The 25,120-nt window shown below is 35.0% G+C and overlaps 1 protein-coding gene across 1 annotated transcript in view; it reads left to right on the top strand.

Annotated features, from left to right (window-relative positions):
* PTPRD (protein tyrosine phosphatase receptor type D) overlaps positions 1-20,615 on the top strand; it is a 317,656-nt gene extending 297,041 nt beyond the window's left edge. Inside the window, exons 31-37 of the mRNA XM_066180841.1 lie at positions 2,048-2,333; positions 2,811-2,989; positions 4,251-4,377; positions 5,342-5,467; positions 9,884-10,038; positions 14,074-14,209; positions 16,608-20,615. Coding sequence (XP_066036938.1) covers positions 2,048-2,333; positions 2,811-2,989; positions 4,251-4,377; positions 5,342-5,467; positions 9,884-10,038; positions 14,074-14,209; positions 16,608-16,676 — 1,078 coding nt within the window. The 3' untranslated portion in view covers positions 16,677-20,615. The remainder of the gene's footprint in view (positions 1-2,047; positions 2,334-2,810; positions 2,990-4,250; positions 4,378-5,341; positions 5,468-9,883; positions 10,039-14,073; positions 14,210-16,607) is intronic.
* Positions 20,616-25,120: the final 4,505 nt, after the last annotated feature.

Genomic DNA, 25,120 nt, shown 5'->3' on the forward strand with positions numbered 1-25,120 from the left:
TATTACTCTTTGAGTTTGTTCATGGAAAAGAGACATATGTAAATGATAATAAAATACATGAAAAAAAGAACTAAAAATTTCTCATTGCAGCTAAACGTGTAAGCTTTTAACTGGCTTGGGATTTTGCAGTTGTGGTCTGCAGGTACCAGTGATCTTTTTGATGTTCAATCTGAAAAATGGCATGTCCAGTTACAAACATGATGTTGGAACAGCAATTTAATACGTTACAGGAAAAAGAACCATATTTCTAGATTACTGGGAAAATCTGTACTGCTAGGCGTTCGTATTTCTCACTTGGCCCACACTTACTAAACTGATGAAAACTGAATGTGAAGAGTAATCGTTGAAGGAATGGTTTAAAACTTGATATAAACCAATCTGACCCACAAATGTGTGCTACTTATGTTGATTTCTGTTACAAGAACAGAAACAAACCCAAAGAAAATCACAATAGTGAGACAGCTTTTTGAGGTTTTCTCCATGTTTTTTAGCCATGTTAATGTTAGCAGGTTTTTCTGAAATGCAGAGCTTTTATTATATAAGGTAAATGAACTACTGTTTAGTTAGGATAGCCATCATTTTGTTTTTCATTATTTTTTCTTCTCTACAACTCCCACTGATGAATATCACTGATAGGTAAATTTTCTTACTCAGAATACTGATTCTTGTCAGGGTTGAGACATCTAAGGAAGTTGAGATTGATGCATTTGGTCTATTATCAGAAGTCCTCAGCTGGTTAAAGGGGATCTGCTGCTTGGAGGAGTAGTCCATGGCAAGAATATGTGATTAACAATATGTAGATCTGCTATCTTAGAAAGAAGACTTACCTCATGCAAGATAAAATAACTTTCTGTTCTGTGCTGCCTTCTGATTTTGTTACAAGGAAATTCTGTTTGCTGGTAATTGGCAAAGATTCTTAAGGTGTTATGCAAGAAATAAATGTTTGACCTCACTTGTCAATTTCAGGATGGAGTTATGATATTTAATATCTCTGGAAAATATAGAAACTATGAGAAGTTTTGGTTTTTATGTAGTTGTACTCTAGAAGCTGGTTATAATTATTTTTTTTCTATTTATACTCAAAAAATTGCAGTTTGTGGGGTTCTTAAATATTCTTAATTTAGCTAATCTCAAAGTCTTGAGGGTTTATGAGCTGTTGCCTACTATACTATGTACTTCATTTTCATTCACTAACTGAAAAAATTAGGCATTTAGAAAGCATGAAACTATCATTCATGATATAATGGTCGTGATGTGATCCTGGACAGAAAAACTATGTACAAACCCCATTACATTTTACACTTTACCTTTGTTTAGCTACATGTGTGCAAGTATTTGAAACAAAACTTTGTTAAGTTCAATCATACGTGTAGCTGCAAAAAGGTGGTCTGATGTGATTCTGTACAGTTGGCATCCAGTTGGATTTCCCCCAGCCTACAGCTAGCACAGCTATCTAGTCATTGCTCTGCATTGCAAGGACTAACAGTATTTCCTAGCCAAGTGAAACAGCAAAGGACAGAACAAACTTTGTTAATAGTTTTGTTAATCAGCAAAGTTTACCAAAGCAAACTCTATCAAAGCAAAGCATGATTGAAATACGTAAGAGTCATTTTCTGTTAGATTATTGTTGGCCAGTATTCTCTCTGTAATGAGAATAGCAACAACAGCATGTTTAATGTCTTAGAAATCATGCTAGAAATAAAGCTTGATTTCTTAGAGGATTCATCATCTCCCATAATTTCCATTTTTAAGAACATACATTTTGAGAACATGTTGCAAGGTGTTTTATTTCTGTTGTAGTCAAACCTGAAACTGCAAGATGCAAAGATCTCGTATGAAAGCATTCTGTGTTCTCAATTGCTTGTATTGGATGTTTAAGGAGTTTACTTATTTCAGGGCACCAACCTTTTTCAAAAAAGCTGATGTTCATATTCAGAAACATGTGCTGTTTAAGTCAGCATTACAAAACTTAAAATTTGAATGACATAAATGTAAACACAGTGAATGAAACAGTCCATGTTTTCTCTCCCATGTTCGTTTCTTTTAGTGCTGGAGTCGGCAGGACTGGCTGTTTCATTGTGATAGATGCCATGTTAGAGAGAATAAAGCATGAAAAGACTGTAGATATTTATGGCCACGTAACTCTAATGAGAGCACAGAGGAATTACATGGTTCAAACTGAGGACCAATACATCTTTATCCATGATGCACTGCTGGAAGCAGTGACATGTGGAAATACCGAAGTGCCAGCCAGAAACCTGTATGCATATATCCAGAAGCTGACACAGATAGAAACAGGCGAGAATGTCACAGGAATGGAACTGGAATTTAAGGTACTGGGATTTTGTGTTGTGGGTAGCCAAAACCAAATGGTGTAACATTAAAGCTTCTCTGTTCTCCACCAATTGTTTCCAGTAATCAAAAGATAAAAGACACCATTAGACTAAAATTTTAAATTAGGAAGATGGTTCATTCTAAAAAGTACAGTTCAATTCCCTGTGGGTGTCTGGACAAGAACCATTCAGTTGAGGGTGATTTAACCATGCTGTTCCTTCATTGTTATTATATCTTGAAATACATGTTTGTGTAATGGTTTAAAATTGGAATTTGTCCAAATACACTAATGGAGCAGACATTGTACTTGTATAAGACACTTTACAAATATTTGGGTAATGCGATAGAGTATGGAAAAGTAAGCATCTGAAGTTGAAATTATTCATTAATGGCTACTGAACAGAGATTATAAAACTTGATAGTGACACTTGTCTTTGTTATATTTGACCTTATATCTTTTAATTTGTTTTCAACAGCGTCTTGCTAGCTCTAAGGCTCACACTTCAAGATTCATCAGTGCCAATCTTCCATGTAATAAATTCAAAAATCGCCTTGTCAATATTATGCCATATGAATCCACAAGGGTATGCTTGCAGCCTATCCGAGGAGTAGAAGGCTCTGATTATATTAATGCCAGTTTCATTGATGGATACAGGTACAAATAGTGATGTGTTCTTATCTATACTGTTTAAGAGTTTACAAAATTGTTTATGTAATTACGTTGAAAATAACAAAACCTAGTACAGAAATCTAGTATTTTTTTTTTAATCTCTTCAGGGCATGTTTGATTGGGTATTTTTTTAAAATTTTAATAGACAGTTTATATTTTTACCCTATATAATATAGAAAAATGCTGTAAATTACATAGAATCTTAAACATTATATTTTTATCTTTTTCTAAGCCAATGAGAGCTCTCAGTATGCTTTACATGCTGTAAGTCAATGAGATTTTAAGCAATCTTATGATTTGGGCCCCTATTTTTCCACATTTATTCTGCTTAAAAGCATGTATAGAAATAGGATACAGGAAATATACTCTGTGTGTCAAGGTGATAACCTAGGGTTTTGGAACACTGACTAAGGCTTGACCTAACTACTGAAAGCCTTTTGTATGCAAACAGATGTGCAGCCCACCGGCATCTTTGTGACAACATGGAAAATTTGCCCTCAGCTGACTTAAAGCAGCTGATTGAAATAGGCATGAAAGGGAAAAGGCATTTTTTGCCTATGTTTGCCATAGTTTAAGTGTGTCTGAAAATCCATATCCACAGAGATAATTTTCTGAGCCTCAGCTCCTAATTGAAAATAAACTTCATCTCCACTGTCACCCATAAAGGTGTTTCTGTTGCTTGAAAGAAGCAAGAACAACACAAACTGGTCATCATCTTATAAAGATGCTGATCAATCTTTTAACAATTTGGTGATAGCTTTCACTAGTAGGATATTAGGGACTGGAAATTCATACTCCATTCCCAAATTTTCTTCCTGCCTTAATTTTGCTGGAGGCATCAGACTGTTGAAATGAAGTTAATAAGGAAGTTGCTTGATGTTATAATTCCTAAACTTAATAGTTAGACCGTTATTTCTATAAAACGAACCAGCACAACTAAGTGTTTCTTAAGTGCTTTTTACACCACACAAAATTGAGCAATTAGAGTTGCATTAAAATTTAAATAATAATGATAAAGTCATACATCATAATATTAACAGAGTAATTTTCCTCTCAAAGTTCTAAAAATAAAAAGCCATAGTTTGATTATACAATCATAATAAGGTTTTAATGTGCTCATTATTAATAGTGTATACATTTTTCCTCCAGATAATGTTTTCATATAAGCAGAGAGCATGAGTATAAATCCACTCTTTTGATTAAAATAACACTCTTAAATTACTTTTTACTTTTTTTTTTTACATAGACATCAAAAAGCTTACATAGCTACACAGGGTCCTTTAGCAGAAACAACTGAAGACTTCTGGAGAATGCTCTGGGAGCATAATTCTACAATTGTGGTCATGCTCACTAAGCTACGAGAAATGGGCAGAGTAAGTACTGCTCTAATACTCCTTTACTAAAATGTTGGTTACAGCAGCTCTTTTCATTAAAATATTTCATTATTAGGAATATCTAAAGATGAGAATTTTGGTTCCTTCTTCTTTTGAAGCAGGAGTGGTCTTCCTGGTCTCTAGGTATGAGTTTTTCCTGTCTGTTGATGTGTTGCAATAGACAAACTAGACATGGTGTGCTTTTGTGGGACACACTGGCTTCAGCAAGTGGGTTTGCATGCTGATGTTCCAAGGTGTGCAGAGAGACCATTGCTGTCTATTGAAAAAGAAACATCTCTTATTTGGAAACTTCACTTTTGCTGCATCTCCTTGTAAAAATGTTAAAGTGTGGTATTTTTTAGATCTGAATGTCTTCTGTGTGTTCTGTGCTGTAAATTAAAGTTTCAGCCCCCAGTTTACAGTTCTAAACTCATTTCATTGGTACTCTGCGTACTGGAAAGAATGAAGCAGTCTCCTATCTGGACAGGATTATGTCAAGAGAAAGCTGGCATATGATAAGTGAAATCTGAGTTGTGACATGTTTCTGAGAGAATAGAGATTATGCAGGACATGGCTAGTGGATGCAGAGATAGAGTCATGACTGAGGCTGGGGGGACTTGCTCCAACAAGAAGAAAGGAAGAAAACTGAAGGTGGTATCAAGATTTAAATTGAAACAAAAATTCACCATTGCAAATTAGTTTAAGGATAGCTCTTGTCACTGATAGACAATAAAATTGAGCAGAAATATAAGCAAATTCAGATATATAGAGACCAATGAGAAACCGTTTGCAATGCAGTATTAAAAATAATTTTTTACTCTACACCAACATGAGCAGCTCATGTTCCTGTGACTATTGGCACTTTCCATGAATATTGTACTTAGCTGAGTAAAAAATGGTTTATACTAGTTTATGGTAGTGGTCTCAAGTAATAGGAAATGTATTTTACTTTGTTATTTCATAGGAAAAATGCCACCAGTACTGGCCTGCAGAGCGCTCAGCCAGATACCAGTATTTTGTGGTAGATCCAATGGCAGAGTACAACATGCCACAGTATATTCTGAGGGAATTCAAGGTTACAGATGCAAGGGTAAGTCAACATAACCTTACACTTGTTCCCATAAGTTTAAAAGAAAATGTCTATTTCTTTCTTTTTCTGTGTCTGGGTGTTTTTAAGTTTTTTTATTATTAAAAAACCCCTAGAAGATACACTTTCTACATGCAACTTAAAAAAAGGAGATGAAGTTATTTTTAAATAAATGGGATCTTTCTGCAGGAATGATTGACTTCATTCAGATCTAACATCTGGGCAGCACAATTTTATAGTTCTGAACTATTTGTGCCAAAATACATTGGATTATTTGAGGACCATTTTTCTCTTTTTCCTCATTTTTCCCTTGATCATTATTGGGTACAATTTTTACCACAGAGTGTTGTTTGGTTGTTTTGAGCCACCCTTGAGGCTGAGTGAGTATGAATGTTAATACACTGAGATTTTAAAACTGCAGAGCAAATGACATTCATATGAAAAGCTGGACAAGCTTTGCACATTATAATTTGATTTTTCATATAGCATATTTTCAGCTCTGTAGTATATCTCCAGAGTAGATACATGCAGCTGTGACCTTGGCATCCTCATTTTCATACTTCATTTCTTATCTGAATTCCTGAGCCCAAAACTGAGTACTCATATAAGATAAAACATACATAAACTTTTAATATATATTTGGCATTTCTCAGACTTGATTTCTAGCACTTCAGTCTTCATGGCCGGAAAACGTACTGTCAGCCTCTGTTTCTCTAGACACCGTGGAATAATATTTGTTCAACCAAAATAGTAGGATGTACTGTCCAGGAATAACATGAGTGGCTAATCAGAGTTGCCTGTCGGCATCTGAAATATTAGACTTCCTCATGGTTAGCTAGACTACTGCTTTTAATGTGAACTTCAAGTAAAATTGGATAGTATTGTTAGTATTGTATCAAGTCAGCATATGAACCTTTTGTTTGGCAGATGAGATTTAGGTGTATATTTTTTGTAAAGAAACTATAGATACATTGGATTTGATTTTCATTTGTTTTTGAAATGTAGTAAGGATCATATGACTCATAGCTTTCCTAACCTATTTGTGCTTAAGAAAAGTGGAAAACAGGCTCCTAGTATCAGTCTTTAAACACACTTGTAAGCAGAGATAGTCAAATACAATTTCACTGCAAACATCCTGATAGTTTTAATTGATTTCCTATTAAAAATCTGTCTCAAGTTGGAAGAATTATTATGTGATGTGCTCACAAAGCTCCGATCACGAAATTAGTTACAACAGAAAAGCCATAGCTGTAATTAAAGTGTCTCCAAACATATTTTTAAAAAGTTCTTTCAAGACTTGGTATTGAAGTAGAATATTTGTCTGCTTACCTACAGCTATCAAACCAGTAAAAAAGGATCGAATAATTAAAGAATTAGTTTTGCCAGAACTAATTTTATTTGACATGATATTAATAAACCTCTTCTAGAAAGCATTAAGCACATTGAAAATCCTGGTCTGTCATTTTACTCTCATATGTTGTTGCTTCTCAAATCTTAAAAACCTCTTTATCTTGATGGTCCAAATTTTGCTAAACTCCTCGGTGAGATTACAGCGCCATCCTAAATTTTGTAGTTATGCTGGAAAAATATTACTCCTTCCAAATTTACTAGAAGAAGTGGGAAATACTTACCAAAATGTACATTATAGTTTTCCTCTGGTAGTTAGGCTTTTGTGACTGTCACACCCAGTAATTGAGATCATTTGACTAAATTGTTGCACTCAAAGAGTAAATACTGGAGTGATTGCAAACATCCTCTCTCCCTGTCATCTCCAAATCCATCTGTACTGTTACAATACCAGTGTTACAATACTGTTACATCATGCTCTGGCAGAGCCAAGATGACCAGTTGTTCCACAGGGACAAAAAATGAGGCACTACGCCTGTGTAGCTGCCAGCACAAAGTGTCTGGTGTGGAACTCTCTGTTATTTCTGAAACCAAACTGTGAGTTGTCCTATGATGAAATTGACCTCTGTAGCTGTTTCAAGTTATTGCTTCTGGCTGCTTTGTACTCACTTTCTCTGGAAACTCAAGAGGTCAATATGTTAGGCCAGTCTTATTTAAGGCTAAGCTATTTGTGATGGCTGTAAGAGAGTATTATAAATTCTAAAGCCTAATCAAAAGACAATTGAATATCCCCTGTGAGGAGGAAGAATAAATCCAAACAGTCAGTCACTAAATAGGAAGATACATTAAAAGCCCTCTGTGCCTCATAGGGATCTGAAAGTACTTATTTTGATAATTAACTGTACAAACTGTCACAGTATTTGAAAGTAAAAATTTTAATAAAATTTGGCATTTGTATCTGGACTGCTGTTGGCAAGAATCTCATTAAAAGAAATCAACACTCTTTATAATGTCAGTAGCAGAGGGAACTGTAAGAAATTGCAGATCAGTTCCAAATATACTTTAATGCTAGTCTAACACAGACTAAGTAACTTTACTTCTCTGCTCATTAAATAACATTAAAAAACAGACGTTACTGTCATTTTGCAAACTTGCATTGGAATACTGAGATACTGAAGTCATGAAATATACCAATACAGTTGATATATACACACTGAAAAAGAAGATCCCATTAGATCTATTTATGACAGTTAAATTTCCAGTGACAGACTGGACTTGAGTAAATTAGTGTATTTCTTACTTTTTCTACCTGGAAAAAGTTACTGTTATTTAGTTTAAGTCATACCACAGTCATAAATTGCTGAAGAGTTTCCATCTCTATAACAACATATTGCAAGTAAGTCCAATTTCCGCTTTTTTTTCCCTTACTTTAGAAGAATGGAAGGTTATTTTGAAGGGAATCAACCTGTACTTGTGTCTTCTTGATAAATTGTATGATGTGTCTAAGGCTATCAGGAGGATGCAATTTCATTATTTGTTTTTTGGAGGAAAATGGGATTACAGAGACCACTATCAGAGTTGTTTGTGTTAATGAAATAACATTTTGGGAGTAAACATTTAGTTCTTTGTGTTGTTGCCCACATCAAATTGGGTGGACATTTTCAAACATAGCTTATTTGTTTAAGTGGAGAAAAGTGTTTCAGAGATACAGACAACTGAATTGTTACAGTGGTCTAGTGGAAGTAGACAGTATGGGAGTCCTCTCATGTAGTAGTTGCTTGTACACACACACATTTTTTTCTATTTTCCTCACTCATCTGAGACACAGGAGGGAAAATCCCACCGAATCAGAGGAAATATAAGCACAGAGTTTTGGGGTTTCCCTTGATTTTATTTAAAATAACTTCTATATTATTTCAAAGGTTTGTAACAGCTGAAAGCTTGTGGTCCAAGGAAGAAGAAAGATTGTTCTTGCCTCCAGCATAACTTCCAGCTTTTTGAGGGGAATCTCCAGTAATAATTTCAATTTTTCATGACTTTTACTTAGAAGAAATTTCAATTTTTCATGAGTTTCACTTACTAGAATACCATATTGAAGACATGACAGGGTGGGTGCTTAGTAAACATGATATCTAGAGACACCATTTAAGATTAGTAGCACATATTGCCTTGATTTTGAACATTTCAGCTGTGCAGATTAAGTGTCAAAACCATCAATGTCTGAAAATGCAGAACAAATTTGCTTTATCCATTTGTATTGCATCTTTTCTGTGTCTTGACTTTTTTTCCATTAAATAGGTATACAGCACAAGTTGGCATTTAATAATTCCAGTGGCTTCATTATAAAAATAACTATGATGCTGTGTTCTGCACTTCAGAGAAATGCTGTTAGTATTCCTAACCATGGAGATTGTAGAGTTTCAGAGGCTTGTTTTGAGAAAGGAAGCCCTTCCTCCCAATTTTAACTAACTCCAAGCTGTTAATGAATTAAATGAATCCTTTCTGAAGGGAAAGTTGTTGAACAACAATTCATCTTCTTCCAGGACAAATGTTCACCTCATAAAAAGCAGCTTACTATTAAAGATAACATCTGCAAGGAGGGCAATGACTAAACAAGTTTTATCAGTAAAGATATTCCTTCTGTGAAGTAGTTGAGCATATCTCAGAAATGGAAAGTCAGATTAGATGACCTTATTCTACCTGATCTGTACATAAAGGCATTTGTAGTCCACAGGATTCAAAATATAACACACCGAAAGAGTCACGCACCCCGGGGGGTTGTTATGCCTTTGGCCTCAGGCACACTCTTTACACTATCAGAATGCCAGACAACTCTCCTATGCAGTGTGGGAGAGAATCCATGCAATTTTGTTAGTGAAGCTAACCATAACACTTTGGAGATGATACAAAAGCTTCAGACAGTAGCACTGCAGTTGAAAGAGTTTCCATAAATGTGATCCCCAGCTCCTCTCAACATCCTTACTTTGTGATTGTCGTTATGATTATTGGCTGACCAACTTGAAGCCACAGCAACATGCTTTTGTGACGGATTATTTATGTCTTCTGTTAAAGGATGGTCAGTCCCGAACAGTGAGGCAGTTCCAGTTCACTGACTGGCCAGAACAAGGAGTGCCAAAGTCTGGAGAAGGATTTATTGACTTCATAGGCCAAGTGCATAAAACAAAAGAGCAATTTGGTCAGGATGGACCAATTTCTGTTCATTGCAGGTAAGTAAACAAAGCTTAAAACAAATTATATGCAGATTTGGGTTTTTTCCAAAGCTGATTGCTGATTGTGGTGAATGTGTGCATTTAAACAACACTTCAGAGGTAAACTATCATAAAATGTAATCAAATATAGGATCTAAAAAAGAACACAGTGTACTGCTTTAATGAAATAAGAATTGTTCTGTGATATTCCATTTATACACAAATTGTTCTTCAGAAATGTGTGGAAACACATGACTTTTTCACTTCCAAATGCTTCTAATGCAGTGTAAAAGCAGTCTGGTCAGTACTCACACGGAAGGCACAGGAAGAGCCTTATCACAGGCTACTACATCTAATATTTTTTCTATCAGAAACTGAAAGTGAGGCTTGTACTTTGGGGGAATTATTAGCTGCAAACAAGCTAGTTACACATCAGTGTAAGAAGCAATCAAGATGAGGCAAAAATAAAAGGTAGGTATCTCAAGAAAGGAATGGAATAGGAAGGAATGGTGTTTAGAAATTTTGCCTGTCAAAAAAATAATTGAGGTTTGAGTTGATGAGTTCTAAGTTCAGAACTTAGTGCTCATTTTTGATGTGATGACTTCCCTCAATACCTTTGCAACTGATATGCAGATCAAAACAGCATGCACAGTGGTTATGAATAATACAGCATGGGCTTTTCAGTATTCTTTTTTTTTTATTTATTTTCTCTACAGTATTCTAGAGTCTATGGCAGATGGCCAAAAATAATATCTTTATCTTTTATCTCTTATTTAATAAATTGTTTTCAATAAATTCCATTAGGATTTTAGATCCTCATTTTTGTAATATGAAATTATTTTTTGTAGATTAAATGTTATTATTTATATAACATGGATGCAAAATACTGACACAAGTAGCAGGTCCTTACTGCAAGCCAAGTAGTGCCCCAATACTATCAGGAAGAAAAATGAATGAATTCACTAGAGCCTAGTGAACAGAGGAAGAGAAATTCTCATCTTTCCAAAGTCAGGAGTAAACAGAAGTTGAGTTCTTTATGATCCCCTGATCTGAAAGACAGACAAAATAAATGTATTGGAATACTTGAATGCTACTTTTCTTGTGTGCCTAAAATTTTTTATGGCCTGCTGAGGAGAACAGCATTGCAGAGCACTGGTTGGGATTCATTACACAAGGGATATAAAGGACTACCCAGATAAGAATAAGCCTTATTCTTCAACATTAATGAGTTTTGAGAGGACAGGAGTAATAAGCAATATTTATGCCTTTATGCAGATAAGAGAGCAAAGTGATATTATTCTTCTAGGTTCTTTGTACCATGCAGACTTGTCGACTTGTGACTACAGTGAATACTGCTTACAGAACATTATATATCCCTCCCAAAAGGATATAATCTTTCATGGTAGAATTGTGGATTTCTGCCATTGACTTTGCTAGAAACAAAGTCAAATCCAGTGTAATTAATAATAACTTGGTTTTTAAATGTCTTTATCATTTTTGTAATGACAGTTTAGGGATTGGTAATGCTAATCGTCATTGCCAGTGTTAGTCAACTTACATGAGTAAGAAGTGTTCCTAGCAAATTAGTAAGTTTGTTCCTTTCAGGAAGCCCAAGATCCTGGATACCTGCACTTTCCTAGTCTCTGCAGAATTATTGAAATAATGATGAATTTTACAGTGAATTAAAACTCCCCTAGTGTCACTTCCTTTGAGTCTCCTTCACACTCCACACAATTTTCACAAGCTTGCTTTCTCTGTTACACAGTAAACTTCCACAATCCACAATTCAAAATTTTCTCTTTCCCTAGAATTTTTCCAAATAGATCAGTGTGTTGAATTTAAAAATATCTAATCTCATGAGGCAGATACTTAAAACTATTTAAGAGAGCAAAGGACTGTTCATCTTAGAGCAAAATGTTCTCTTCTACCAATATGAGACATTTATAGACTTTTTATTCCAGCTTTTAGCTCAAGAGTGGGGACCATTCCCAGAATGCATTCAAGATGTATTTGTAGTAATAAAATCTCTCTTATGAAAAATCAATACATACACATAGTTCATTGAAGCATATTTACTTTGGTCTCTAGTTTAAATTACAAATCACTGTGAGTCATAATGCATCATGAAGGATTTCTTTAACTTTACTCTAGAAATCCTTAGCAGTTTTGGATGGGAATGGTTCCAGTGTTAAAGTATGCTTGCCACTTTATGGGGAACAGGATCCATTTCCTACAGGCTTTTCTCAAGATATTACATGTGATGACCAGTTAGGATCTGCAAGCATGAGATCTCTCCATATTAGTGTCTCTTCCTTATTAAGTAGTGTCTCCAGATACTTGCTGATTTTTTAAGTACACAAGAGAACAAATAAATTTCTTCTTTTTGCTGGAGATTTCTGAGTAATTTTTTTAAGGTAACAGAGATTTATCTAATGTATGAGACCAGAAATCCTCACAGATGTAGGGGGGCTTTTGGGGGTTTTTTTGGGTTTTGTGGGGTTTTTTGTTTTGTTTTGTTTTTTGGTTTTGTTTGTTTGGGGTTTTTTTATATTTAAATGGCAGAGTAGGGAATAAGGAAAATGTACAATGGTAATTTGCCTTCATTCTGCTGGTCATTTTCTGGGCTTAGTTTAGATCACACTGTCAGCAGGTCTGTTAAGTTCAAGCTCATTCCAATGAGCAGGATCCAGGGTTTTTCAGGATGTTTTCGAATTACTAGCTGTCTAATTTACTTCATCAGGTACCCTACACTACAATTGCCTTAGATGTCCAGTACTGTTGTTATCCCATATAGGTAAATCATCAGTGACAACGTGATATTCTTTCAAGTGGTGTGTCAGTTGTCCTTTGGCTTCAGCAATCTGAAGGCACACAGCCCATGCAAAATTGATAAATACAGCTGCATATGCCTAATAGCCCTAGAAGTGCACTCACCTAGACCAAACACTAAAATGCCGTCATACTGTTTGAACATTCAATTTCTACACTAGTTTCGTGAATTTGCAGGATTTCTGTCATAGTTCATATGAACATTCAAGAGTTCTTAAGAGTTCATATGAACATTCAAGAGTTCTAACCCTGTTCGTGCTGTTCCATTCATCTGTCTGGTGAATAGGTCTCATAAATATTCAGCTTTTCAAGGTTATCTGGCTGGGGACAACATTGTGAAATTATTAGCATCAACAGTGAGAAGACAGGGTGCTTAGTTTCCATCCATAGAAGTTCAGATTTAGAAAATCTTTTTTTTTCTGAGTAGTTACCTCTCTCATTGGCAAAGAATTATCCTCATGGATAAGTGTTTGTTTAATTTTAAAAGCTAACAGCTATTGGCTCTTTTGAAGGCAAGAATTTCCATCCCATCTTGAAGGTTAAAGATACTAGCAGAAACCCAGGACAGAACAGAGAGCAAACTGGCCATATACACTCAAAGAAGCTTTTAAAGACTAATGTAGACAAACATGGTAAATGCATATCAGCATTGCACAGCAAAGATCCAGACTGCCAGACTTGAATAATACCTGAAATTAGATTTTTCTCTGTCCATTATTTGAATTGGAGCATGTATAAACAAGCTCAATATTAAATGAACTTCCATACTTCTAACTCAAAGTAGAAGGTAGAATAACACAGTGAAGATGTACAAAACAGGATATATACATGATGAACTAAAGTAAAGCAAGCAGTAAAATGCATTTTGGCTTCATTTTCTCTTGTCAGTTCCAATGTATGTTATTGGTAATAAATGTTAACATTTGTCTTCACCATGCACTGATTATTATATATCTGGATGAACAAATCAGGTCACTTTGCAAGGAAGACTGGAGAGTCAAGATGTGCTCAGTAGATGTAAAGTTAGCTTGAGTGCAGTTATTCTTTTGAATGCAAAGTGGTAATTTGCTGTGGAATTTTGCTTAGTGAGCCTTTCCTCATATAGAAATTTGTACACATATGGTGTGTTGTAACCACAAAGAATTTGTCAGACAATTCTTTCAGCATTAATTGTCACTTAACATTTGTTTTTTCCTTTTATTTTCTCTTCATTCTCTTCAACAGTGCGGGTGTTGGAAGGACTGGAGTATTCATAACCCTGAGCATTGTGTTGGAAAGAATGAGATACGAAGGTGTTGTAGACATCTTCCAGACTGTCAAAATGTTAAGGACACAGCGGCCAGCCATGGTACAGACAGAGGTGAGCAAAACAGTATCCATATGCAATGGTGGTGGAAAAGAAGTGGTATTTGTGCAAGCAAAAAAATGCACAGATAGAGACTGTATAAAACATGCTTACTGGTATATCTGAAGTCATATATTGGCCCAGGGTAAAATCTACCATAAAGGTGTTGCAAGGACTATTTCCTGTTCCTGCAGTAGTTACTGCAAGATAAGGAAGAAAAAAATCATTTGAATAGTGGATCCTAAATTAGGGTAGTTGAGAAAACCCATTTGTGAAACATCACACATTTTTATTTGATCCTTGTTCCATGGCAGAAATGTGTGGTAGTAGAGAAGCAGGCAAATTATTTTTGCAGGTGGATCCACTGATCCTGAAAGCCAAGTCTTGATCATGTCTTCAGACTGACACTTAATTATTTTCATGTTTTTCTTAACTTTGTGTCACCAAGCAAGTGGCTCTTTGGCCTGAAAATCATAATGGTCAATTCAACATTCAGGATAACTATAGTGTAAATAATTTCTATGCTAGTAAGTGTGGCATAGAGAAATAAAGAAAGGGATAAGTAGTATAAACCAGTTACCTGGGCCTGTATGCTTGGAATTCTGTCATGTCATAAAGAATGCTTAAACATTATCATTTAATGTTGTGCTTTATTTTTGCCTTAATTTCTGAGCAGAAGACCTGGACTTAGTCAGAGTCAATGGGTTAGGAGAACCAACAAGAAGGGCAAAAGAAGGGAAACATTTTAGATCACACTTTTATTTAGTATAACTTGATTGACACCAGCCTTTAAATTAAGTCTGTGAAATTTAGAACCATTCCCCAGAGTTATGTTATTTTCCACAAGAAAATTAAACTTCTTCAGTGGAAGCTGGGTAGTTTTACTTTTAAGAAGACAACTTCATAAAAACTTATATGAAAAATACAGATATTTATTTTTAATCTTGTCAGTTAGCCAAGTAAATCACTGTGACCATACTGAAGAGTTAATTCCATTTCTTTTCCATTACCATCATTCTTCTGGATAAGCAAAATGAAAAATGACTGCTTTCTGTCATTTTGGCTCTAAGACATAACTACAGTATACAGAAGACTATGCTTCTTTGAGCCTACCTGACAAATGCGGGGTTAATTTCTGCAATATATGCCCCCTTCCCCTGCTTTGACTTATTATGCTACCCTTCATCCCCACTGCTGAAAGCAGAAGTGTTGTGTACACATTTCTTCCAGGATTCTGTGGCAAAAAAAAATCTCATTGAGCATTATAAACTGCCAGGAAATCTAATCCTTACTAAACAAAGCACTTCCATGTAGACCACACATACACTTAAAATCCAGGCATTTGTGTAAAGTATTCTGCCACTGTTCTAACTATCACAGCTGACAGAAATAAACTATTAGTAATCACACCACCTCAGTGAAGCAAGTATCTGATTAGTTTCCTGGTCTGCAAAAGAATTTTAATTGTGATCTTAACAACTGCAACCTGTGTAGTTATCACATAACACTATGAGAAAAATAAACAGACCTCCCTGGTATTTTTGAGCAACTTGCTTTTGTTTTGTTTTGTTTTGTTTTTTTATTTTTCACTTTATACCATTTAAGCCAAGAAAGGCAGTTGGAAATAAGTACACAGATGTGCCATTTTAGTATAAGTGTGTAACATAACAAATGTTCAAAAGGACTGCTTTATGGAGGTGAGAATAGCACAAAATGACAAATGTTGACTTCATCAGAAGTATAAGCAAATTTCTCACCATACTAAACTGCTCTCTGCTTCCAGGTATAGGTGAAATGAACTCTGTTTTATGTAAATAAGGTCCTTTAGCTCCATATTTTCCTCTTAGGCCCTTTTCTTGCCACAGGCCAAGGTATCTTCACATCTCCATCAAAGCCTTTATTACTGAAAGGCTGGGATTTCCTTGCTTTCTTAACATGACTTTTAAACTAACGATTTTCCATACAGCATTCCATATTAAGGCTGTGATGGACCTTTTTACTTAGTGTGTTGTATTAGCTGTAGAATTCATTGTATATTTTGCTACTTGTTTTCAAATACTTGGCGGAAAAGCATCCGAGCATGTTCCTATCAGAAGGAAGCTTCATACTGATACTGTTTTAATCCAGAATAACAGACTGTCAGTAGTGGGTGTATAACCTCTGCACAAAAAGAAGCTGCATTCTGTGGGAAATGTTGTTGCATTAAATGAGCGTCTATCTTCATCGGTTTTAACTCAGAGTGGTTTTCTGTTGATGTCAGCAAGTGAATATTGCTGAACTGCAGATGCCTCTGCAGTGTATTTGTTTGTAGCTACAAGATATTCACTATTATTTGAAAGAAACTAGAAACCAACCAACAAGCTGACTTTTTCATGTTTTTGTTTTTGTTTTTTTTCTATTTTTCTTTCTCTAGGATCAATACCAGTTCTGCTATCGAGCCGCACTGGAGTATCTGGGCAGCTTTGATCACTATGCAACATAAAAACCCATTGTGGATTTTTATTGCAGGCCCTTTAAGATCCAGAGAGCCGCTTCTGAGCCATACGATGTGCTTTAGAAGTACTTCTTAACTCTTAGCTAAGGAGCAATTATTGGGGATATATAAAATAAAAAAAAAAGAGAAAAAAAAACAAATGAACAAAAATATTGGGGATATATAAAACGAAAAAAAAAACAAAAAAAAAAACACCCCACCCAACGAGAAGTATTCCATCTGGACCAAGAATTCACAGTTTAATAACCTAACCATAATAAAAGAATTCTACCCACTGAGGCGTCTGAAGGATATCATTTACAGATACCTCAAGGGTTCAACATTGGTTGAAGTTAAAAGGAAGAGGAAATTAATCAGAAAAAGTGGTCATCTTATTCAGGATTACGTGCTTTTGCAAAGAGGAGTTTTGAGAACTGCAGTTCAGTGCAAGATGTTTGTTGCAAGGTTGGGTTCTGGCTTTTCAAACAAAGTGAACTCTTCACTTCAACATGACCCTTTCCCATCATACTGCTCATCGTAACACTTTAGGGAAAATGTGGGAATGTTTAAAAAGAAAGTCCTTGATTTAGTTTTTTAGCATTGTAAAGATACTGCTGACCCATGCTTCATTTTTAACTGTGTAAACTTTTTCCTTTTTTAACAAGAGTTTATCATTCAATGAAGTGAATTAAAGAAAAGGTTGCATAACTGTTAATATTTTTGTTTAAAAATGTAGATTTTTTTTAAGCTGTAGAACTGTTACCTGTAATATTGTGCTGTAGAAATGTTAGATACTTTGAAAATTTGCACATTTTTGTGCAGTCCTACAGTACCACAATGTTGTTAGATATTAATTTTGTAGTTTTATTTGGGTTTTTTTTTTCCTTTAAGAAAATGCTCATTGTTATCAGTTAAATCAAAATGGGGCTTTTTGGTTTCTTTTGGAATCAACAGGGAGGCGCAAAGTATAAAGATGCTGCTAGCACATATACACACACGCACACATAGGCACATGCACACTCACACCCTCTCTCTTTTATATATATATATATATATGTATGTATGACTGTCTACCCTTTTCTAACTCTGTATAGTTGCAGAGAATACAGATGGATTCAGATACAGATTCACAGACATGCACATAAACATATCAATCTTTACGTATCTGGATTTTTCAAAGCATTGGGGAAGTTCTTCCATATACTGCAATTATATCAAACTACAATTTGATCATCTCTGCATTTTTAAGGTCCATAAAGTTCCGTTTCAAAGGGAAGTGAGGAATGCACATCACTGATATTTGAACGCCATCTCTATCCCAAATAATACTTCTATCCACATTTCCACTTGAACACACACACATGCACACATACAGAGCACACACATGCACACACACACGGTATGTGATTTAGGCTTCAAGTGAAGTTCAATATTTGTAACACTATAGTGCAATAAGAAATCATATTATTAAATGTAGGAGGTGTGCATGTGGGAAAGGTCAGTGCATATCCCTTTAGGAGGGGAGAATGTTGTAATATACTAGGTATTAAGATGTTTTAAAATTGTATTCAATAGTATACTGTCTATAGTGTGTGCTATATAATTTACATTTATCGTATGTAACAGGGCAAAGCCAAACACACATTGCTCTGTGAAATCAAACATTTTGTGGCATACAGCATTGTTTGGGGATGCTGGGGTTTATTTTAATTTTACATTTAGAGTGCCTTATATTTGATGCCTATTTTGAATAGTATTTCTTTAAGTTAGCCTTTATTTGTATTTAGTTTAGTTTGTTTCTATCTCTGTTGTTCTTTTCAAACACTTTATTACATGTACCAAACAATTTTGAAAAATATGCATTTCCAGTTTCTAATAAAGTATGGATGGTAATAAATGATAACCCAAAACACATAGGTAGTCAAGGCCCTTTATCTTTCCATATTTCTAATAACAGAATAGCCCACAAATTGGAAATCTATTTCTGGTTGGCTTTTCAAACCCACTTTGTCACTGGTTATACTGTTATCTTACATTGCTGAGATGTAGCAGCACAGTAGCAGTAGTTGACATCAGCAGTCCTTATGCATCTTTTCTTTTTCCTTTTTTTTCTTTTATTTTTTTTTTTTTTCTTTTTTATTTCTTCAAATTTATTTTGGTCCAAGTCCTGCTCGTTCACTTGTGTCAACAGATTGCTAAAGTCTTGCTTTCAGTGGGGAGGTTCATGTAAGGCTAGCAAGACTGAGCCCACATGACATACTGGAGATTGACAGATTTTATTCCAGAATAAAGGAAAATTCTCTAAACAGCACAAAGTACTTTTTGAGACTCAAGAATGCCATTTACATTGACCTTGGTCATCATGTGTTCTGCCATTGTCAGTACATCAGCATCAAAGAATGCTTTCTTTGAGGTTTCAGATAGGAACATTGCTGTGGCTTCTCAATGTGGCTTCAGCATTTTTTTGTTTTCCACTTCTAATTTTCCCACTCCTATGAGAAAAAAAAAATACGAAAAACCAAACTCCAGCAGTTGTATTTGAGCACTTTTGTAATGAAAAAGAAAAACCCAAACCAAAAAAAAATCAAAACAGAAGAATAAATATCTATATATATATATGTAATAGAAGTACTATAGAAGGCTACCTCAGAATGAGATTCTATAACTTACATCTGAACCAGAGGAGAATATGCACTATGCTTCCTTCTCTTCTTCTTTCTTGATTTATACATTGAAATGGTTATTGAAGTTCCAGGTTATGTAGTGTGGTCATGTTCTTCAACTCAAATACAGGAAATCTGATATACAAAATAAAGTATCATTTTGAAAACATAGACTAAGGAAGGTTCCTGCACGTTGGATCTGTACAAAGATCTGTGCATTTTCCCTAGCAGACTGTTTTGCAAGCGCCAACGAAAATGAGGGAGTAAAAGAAATACAAAAAAGCAGAGCCAAATTGTGAGAAAAACCATTGTACAACTAAATACTCCTTTCAGGTTTTATGTTTCTTAGGATAGCTCTTAGCATCATTGATGTGCATTCCACTTTCTGTATTCTAACATATGCATTATACAGTTAATTTAAATTGTGAGCATCTTTGTCTACATGCATCATACATTTCCAAGCTTAAAATTTATTTCATCAGCATAACCAGTACGGTGCTATTATTTACGTTTGTATGTGTAGTTATGTCTAATTTTGTAATTAGTTGTAATGGGGAAAAAAAACACAAAATATATAAAAATGATTTATACAGAAGTTTAATTTAGTTCTTTTTTACAATGTTATTTGAGTGGTTAGATAGTGGAGAAGATGGCTGGGGAAAGGAGTGACCCTCTAAGGAGATTTGCACTTTCTATATATACACCTTTGTACTATGCACTGCCCTATTGATTCTACACCCAATAATAACTTGAACCCATCTGTAAGAAATTGCTTACAAAATCCACTTGTATGTATTTAAAAGACACAGAACATGTAAAAAGGAAAAAAAAAGTGCTTTTTTTTCTCCTTTTATTCTTTCCCATTTTTCTTTATGTTTCTTTTTCTTTTTTTTTTCCTTTTTCTTTTTTTTTTTTCCTTGGTGCCCTGATACTCCACAGATATCAGAAGGCTGCAGGTCTCATTATAACCATCCGTTATGTGGCTTTACCATTCAAGCTTGGAGTGTCTTTACAAAGATAATAAAAACTTGTGTTCTTTGCTCTTGTTTTGGATGCATAGACTAAAAAACTTTAAAAAATTACCTTGTAAAATGGCTTGTTAAAAAAGATACAATTACCTCTAATTAGTAGTACGCGTAAATGTTTTACAGAATGAAAGGCGTGCTTTTTATTTTCTTACTTCGTTACATTGGTGGCAAAAGAAAGTCTGTATGAAACTCAGTTCTTTGCTGACACAAGTTCCATTTGTTACAGATGAATTCTAATAAAATGTCAGTGTTATGCAGCCCTGGTCTTCTTTCTTAAGCAGTATTTTTGAAATCAAAACTTGTTTGGTCCCTCTTGCTGATAAAGGAGTTTAATTGGAACTTCAAAGAAGTCATTAATCTTCTTAACTAGCTGCTGGACAGTGGTAAATGCATTCTTAGGTTAGCAAATATATATCATCTTCAGCAGCAAGCTTTGAGCCAGCATATGCAAACCCTTTGGCATAAGTTCTCATAGCTTCATGAGCTTAATTGAAATTATCACACTTTACATGCCTCTGGATGTAAAGTTCCCCTTTGTGCTTTAGAAATGTATCACTACACTGAGAATATAGATTTCTCTCCATTCACAGATGCAACTCAAAGAGGGCAAAATATCCACACATTAGAGGTGAATTGTGAATTTTTAATTCCTGCAGATTTGGCAGCTTCTGGGGTAAATCCAAAGTCACTTGTCAGAATTCAGTTACTGAAATTGTGGCAAGCTGTCATGACTTTTGACTGATTTCTGTTATGCACTGTATATGCAGTGAGTGCAAATGTGAGTCTGTGAGGCTACTATCCAAATACTGTGGTGGAGTTTTTAAACACATTGAAAAAGTTTTAGATGAATAAACACACCAGGTGTATTGAGGCAAGCTACAAGGGCATGGTATGGCAATCTATTCAAAGAAAACAAGGCTTGCTCTGTCTGCTTGTTTTGAAAGAAGGCAGGTTCTGTCTCCAAGATTACTTTGTAAGGGAATAAAGTCTGTTAGCATTTAGTGTTAAGTACATATTATTAAAGCATTCTCTGTGCTGGAAGGACATGCAAGACATTAACATTAGGGTGATTTCTAAGAACGTGTATTGTTCTTGGCCTAATTTCTACTTTAAGATGGTGATAATAGTGTAAATGTGAAGCCTTGGTATCCTCACAGAGGCTCATTAATGTTTTTCCACTGACTTCTGTGGATTTTACAATTACTGCATTGCAGGCTGCCTTTGACTTGAACCTTTTTTGCATAGTCTGTACAAGGTGGTTTAAAACTCTGTTATGTAAGGGTTTCTTTAACTATCTGAGTGGCTTTAGATGGTACCCTTTAATGTGAACATTGACTTCTTTGGATTTTCCTGTTCTGTGCGTCTAGCATGGACCATAATAAAATGTGAAAATGAGTATTGACAAAAATATTTGGCTATGTATGGCTTAATAACTTCTAAGTTAATGGGGTTTTAACAAAAGTAGTTCTAATTCATGATTAACACATATAAAGATGTCACTTCAAGATCACTACTGTTCAGAAATGCTGTTGAGAGGTGAAATTAACCCATCTCAAGGCAAAGCAATAGCTACAGACCTTCAAACAAAATAACATTTACACCTTTTATATGTTATACAATCTCTTGGACCAAATTCCCAGAATTTTTGGTGTACATTCATGATAGTATCTCTCCAAATGGGTCTGTCTTGATTCTAGAGTAATAAGGGATTTCCATCTATAAATTTACTCATTGCCTGCTTCTCCCAGTCTGTGCAGACAGAAGCGGGACAGAAGTGAGCTATTGATAATGTGATAAACAAAGTACTGAAAAAGTACTGATAAGGAATGTATGAAAAGAAGTTGTTCGTTAACCAGTGCCCAGAAGAGTTCACTAACAACTGGATCAGTACCTAGTGAGCCCTGAAGAATATTATAGCCATCACTGGTCAAAAAAGGAACAGGAAAAAATCTTTCTAGAAGTTGCTCTGTCTTTTTTACATCAGATGCAAACAGGCCCTTCTTTTTCCCCCTCTTAACCAGTTTTAAAAGCAGAATTAAGTTATTTTTCACAGACTTTGGAATTTTGAGTAAAATAACACAGCAAATCTGCTGATGTGAAAGCCAACAAACCAGTGATAAATCACTTCCTCTTCCATAACACTTAACATGAAAAAAAAAAAAAAAAAAGATGTATCTTGCCCATCGTATTGCTGAATTCCATGAAATAGCTTTGCATTTTGGAACCTTGAAATATGACAGCTTTAAATTATGAAATTTCAACAACAGCACTGGTTCAAATTGGCAAAAATGTCCACATAAGATACAAATTGATATCAATACTACTTTCACTGTAAAAGAATTTCTTTAAAGCCGTTTCAGAAGTTGAAGTACTGGTATTTTTTCATTCTTTCACTTTGCATGGGGAAATAAAACACTGATAAGACATGAAGCCATAGCAAATTTTCATGCAAAAACCTGTGGCACATTTTTATTGTCTTTTTTTAAATTTTTGTTTGTTTGTTTACTTTTTAAATACATTTTTTTTGTTTATTTTATTTTCGTTCTTTTTTCTTAAGGATGGACTATTAATGCAGTGCTGCTGCAGCTGTTTGGAAAATTACTTGATTCAAAACCTAAAGGATTTTAATATTGTATTTATACTAATATTCAATAGAATTTTCTCTTTACACTGTCCTGTGTTTTCAACAAGTTGGTTCTGTCCTGCAAATCTGCTTATGAAGAGTATCATAGTAGGATGCAAAATGTTTTTCTATCACTAATGCAATGAGTCAGGATGGAGGGAAACATCTGCTAACTAGCTTTCAGAGGAAAGCAGAATGATAACCTGCAAATGAGACATTGCAGTGAATAGAGATCATTTTGCATCTAGACTATAAATAGGATGCTTTTGAACCCAAAATGCATTCAGTTTGCTTCTGTCAGCAGAAGTCTTAATTACTGTAGTTGGAACAAGGAAACAACCTTTCTTCATCAATAAAAGTACTTCATTGTATATTCAACAGCCTTATTGGATATAGATGGTAAATCTTTAAAGTCAAAACTCCCTGGAAATGCCTTTCCTTCTGTCATACATGAAAACAAGAGAACAGAATATAAGATTTTCTTCATTGGAAGAAATTATTTGAAATCACATCAGAGTTTCTATACTTCTGGTCTTCAAAAATCCAGTTTGTTCTTAAATCTGAAAGAGTTGTATGAGCCCAGCATTCTGCTGTAGCAGGCAATTTACAAACACACAGCAAGTTCTTACCCATGCAGTAAAATTAAAAAAAAAAAAAAATCATCCAGAAGCTCTAGGTAGAATTTACAAGTTCACAAGCCACAATCAGCATCATCACTGACACTAAATCCAAACCAACCAGCTTGCACTACCACTGCAAGGCATTTAGTTCAGGCATTGTGATACTTCAAATTAAGCACACCTAAACCACCAGGAACAGTGACTGATGCTGAGTAGTACATAACTGAAGATGTGGCAAAACAGTCATCTTTCACTGGCAACAACAAAACTACGTGCTTCTGTTTCATACACAGAAAATTTTTTTATCAATGTAACATCCTCTCACTAGTCCACAAGTCCAAAGACTATTTTGTGAGCATTTCACACATTCATGCCTCCTGTTTGAGTTCCTTGCATTCCATTTTTTCCATAAAAGTTTCTTATTCCATTTTCATCAAATGCTTATTTATACTTGTTCTTTGATTGTTTCCTTTAAAGCTTAGTCCCTCACAGTCCCTCACAATTTACAGCACCTTGCAGAAAACTGGAAGATTGAGAAAAGTGACAGACCCAAACCTACATACTCGGATTAGAGGGAGAAATACATTCAGCCACACTGTAGAATATGGTGCAGAACAAGTATTATGTAATAAATAGTCATCTGAGCAGCAGATGAACTAAAGTAAAGAAGAACTAAGATGTTGACTTCTATTTAAATCTAATATAGGTATGGGAAACAATATTCCAAGTGGTATTTGATGTGGTTTGAATGTGGTTCATTGTGGTTTGATGGTTGCAGAGCTATTTTATAAAAGGCAATATTTATTCAAAATCAGAAGTTGAGTTTTTTTCAGAAGTCTATTTTTTTTTTTTAATTTTTTTTTTTTTTTGTTTTGTTTGGTGTTGAGTTTGTTTCCTTTATGGCAGCTCTTACAGCTCTTTTGGATTTGTGACTGAAGCAGTGTTGAGAACACACCAATGTTTTACTTACAGCAAAGCAGTGCTCAGGGTATTGAGGTCATTGCTCCACCAGCTCTTAGTCTGAGGGGTACACCAGAAGCTGGTAGAGAACACAGCTGGGACAGATTACCAAAGGGAAATCCTATACCAAGTAATATTGTGTTCATCAATAAAAAAGGGGGGTAAAGCAAGAAGAAAGGTAGATGTTCAGAGTTAGGCATTTGTCTTTCTAAGTAGCCATTGCATGTGATATCTTGCTTTCCTGGAAAGGGGTAAATATCTGCCTCCTGATGGGAAGCAGTGAATTAATTTCTTTGCTTTCACATGCACCATCTAGTTTGCATGTTAAAAAACTATCTCAATCCATTTTAAATTTTTCCTGTCTGATTCTCTCCCCATCCCACTGAGGGCTGAAGTGAGAAAATGGCTGTGTGGAGTTCAACAGCTGCCTAGAATTAACTCACAGCATTTGGCTATAGATTTTTATTGACATTTGTAACTTCCAAGGCACACATTGACCAGAAATTTCAGATGATCTTCTTGGGGACACAATTGCAGAGAAACATTTTCTGCAGACTCT

Source organism: Chamaea fasciata, unplaced genomic scaffold (assembly GCF_029207755.1).
Source record: "Chamaea fasciata isolate MVZ Bird 193981 ecotype frontalis unplaced genomic scaffold, bChaFas1.0.hap1 SCAF_4, whole genome shotgun sequence".
In the NCBI taxonomy this organism is placed as follows: Eukaryota; Metazoa; Chordata; class Aves; order Passeriformes; family Sylviidae; genus Chamaea; species Chamaea fasciata.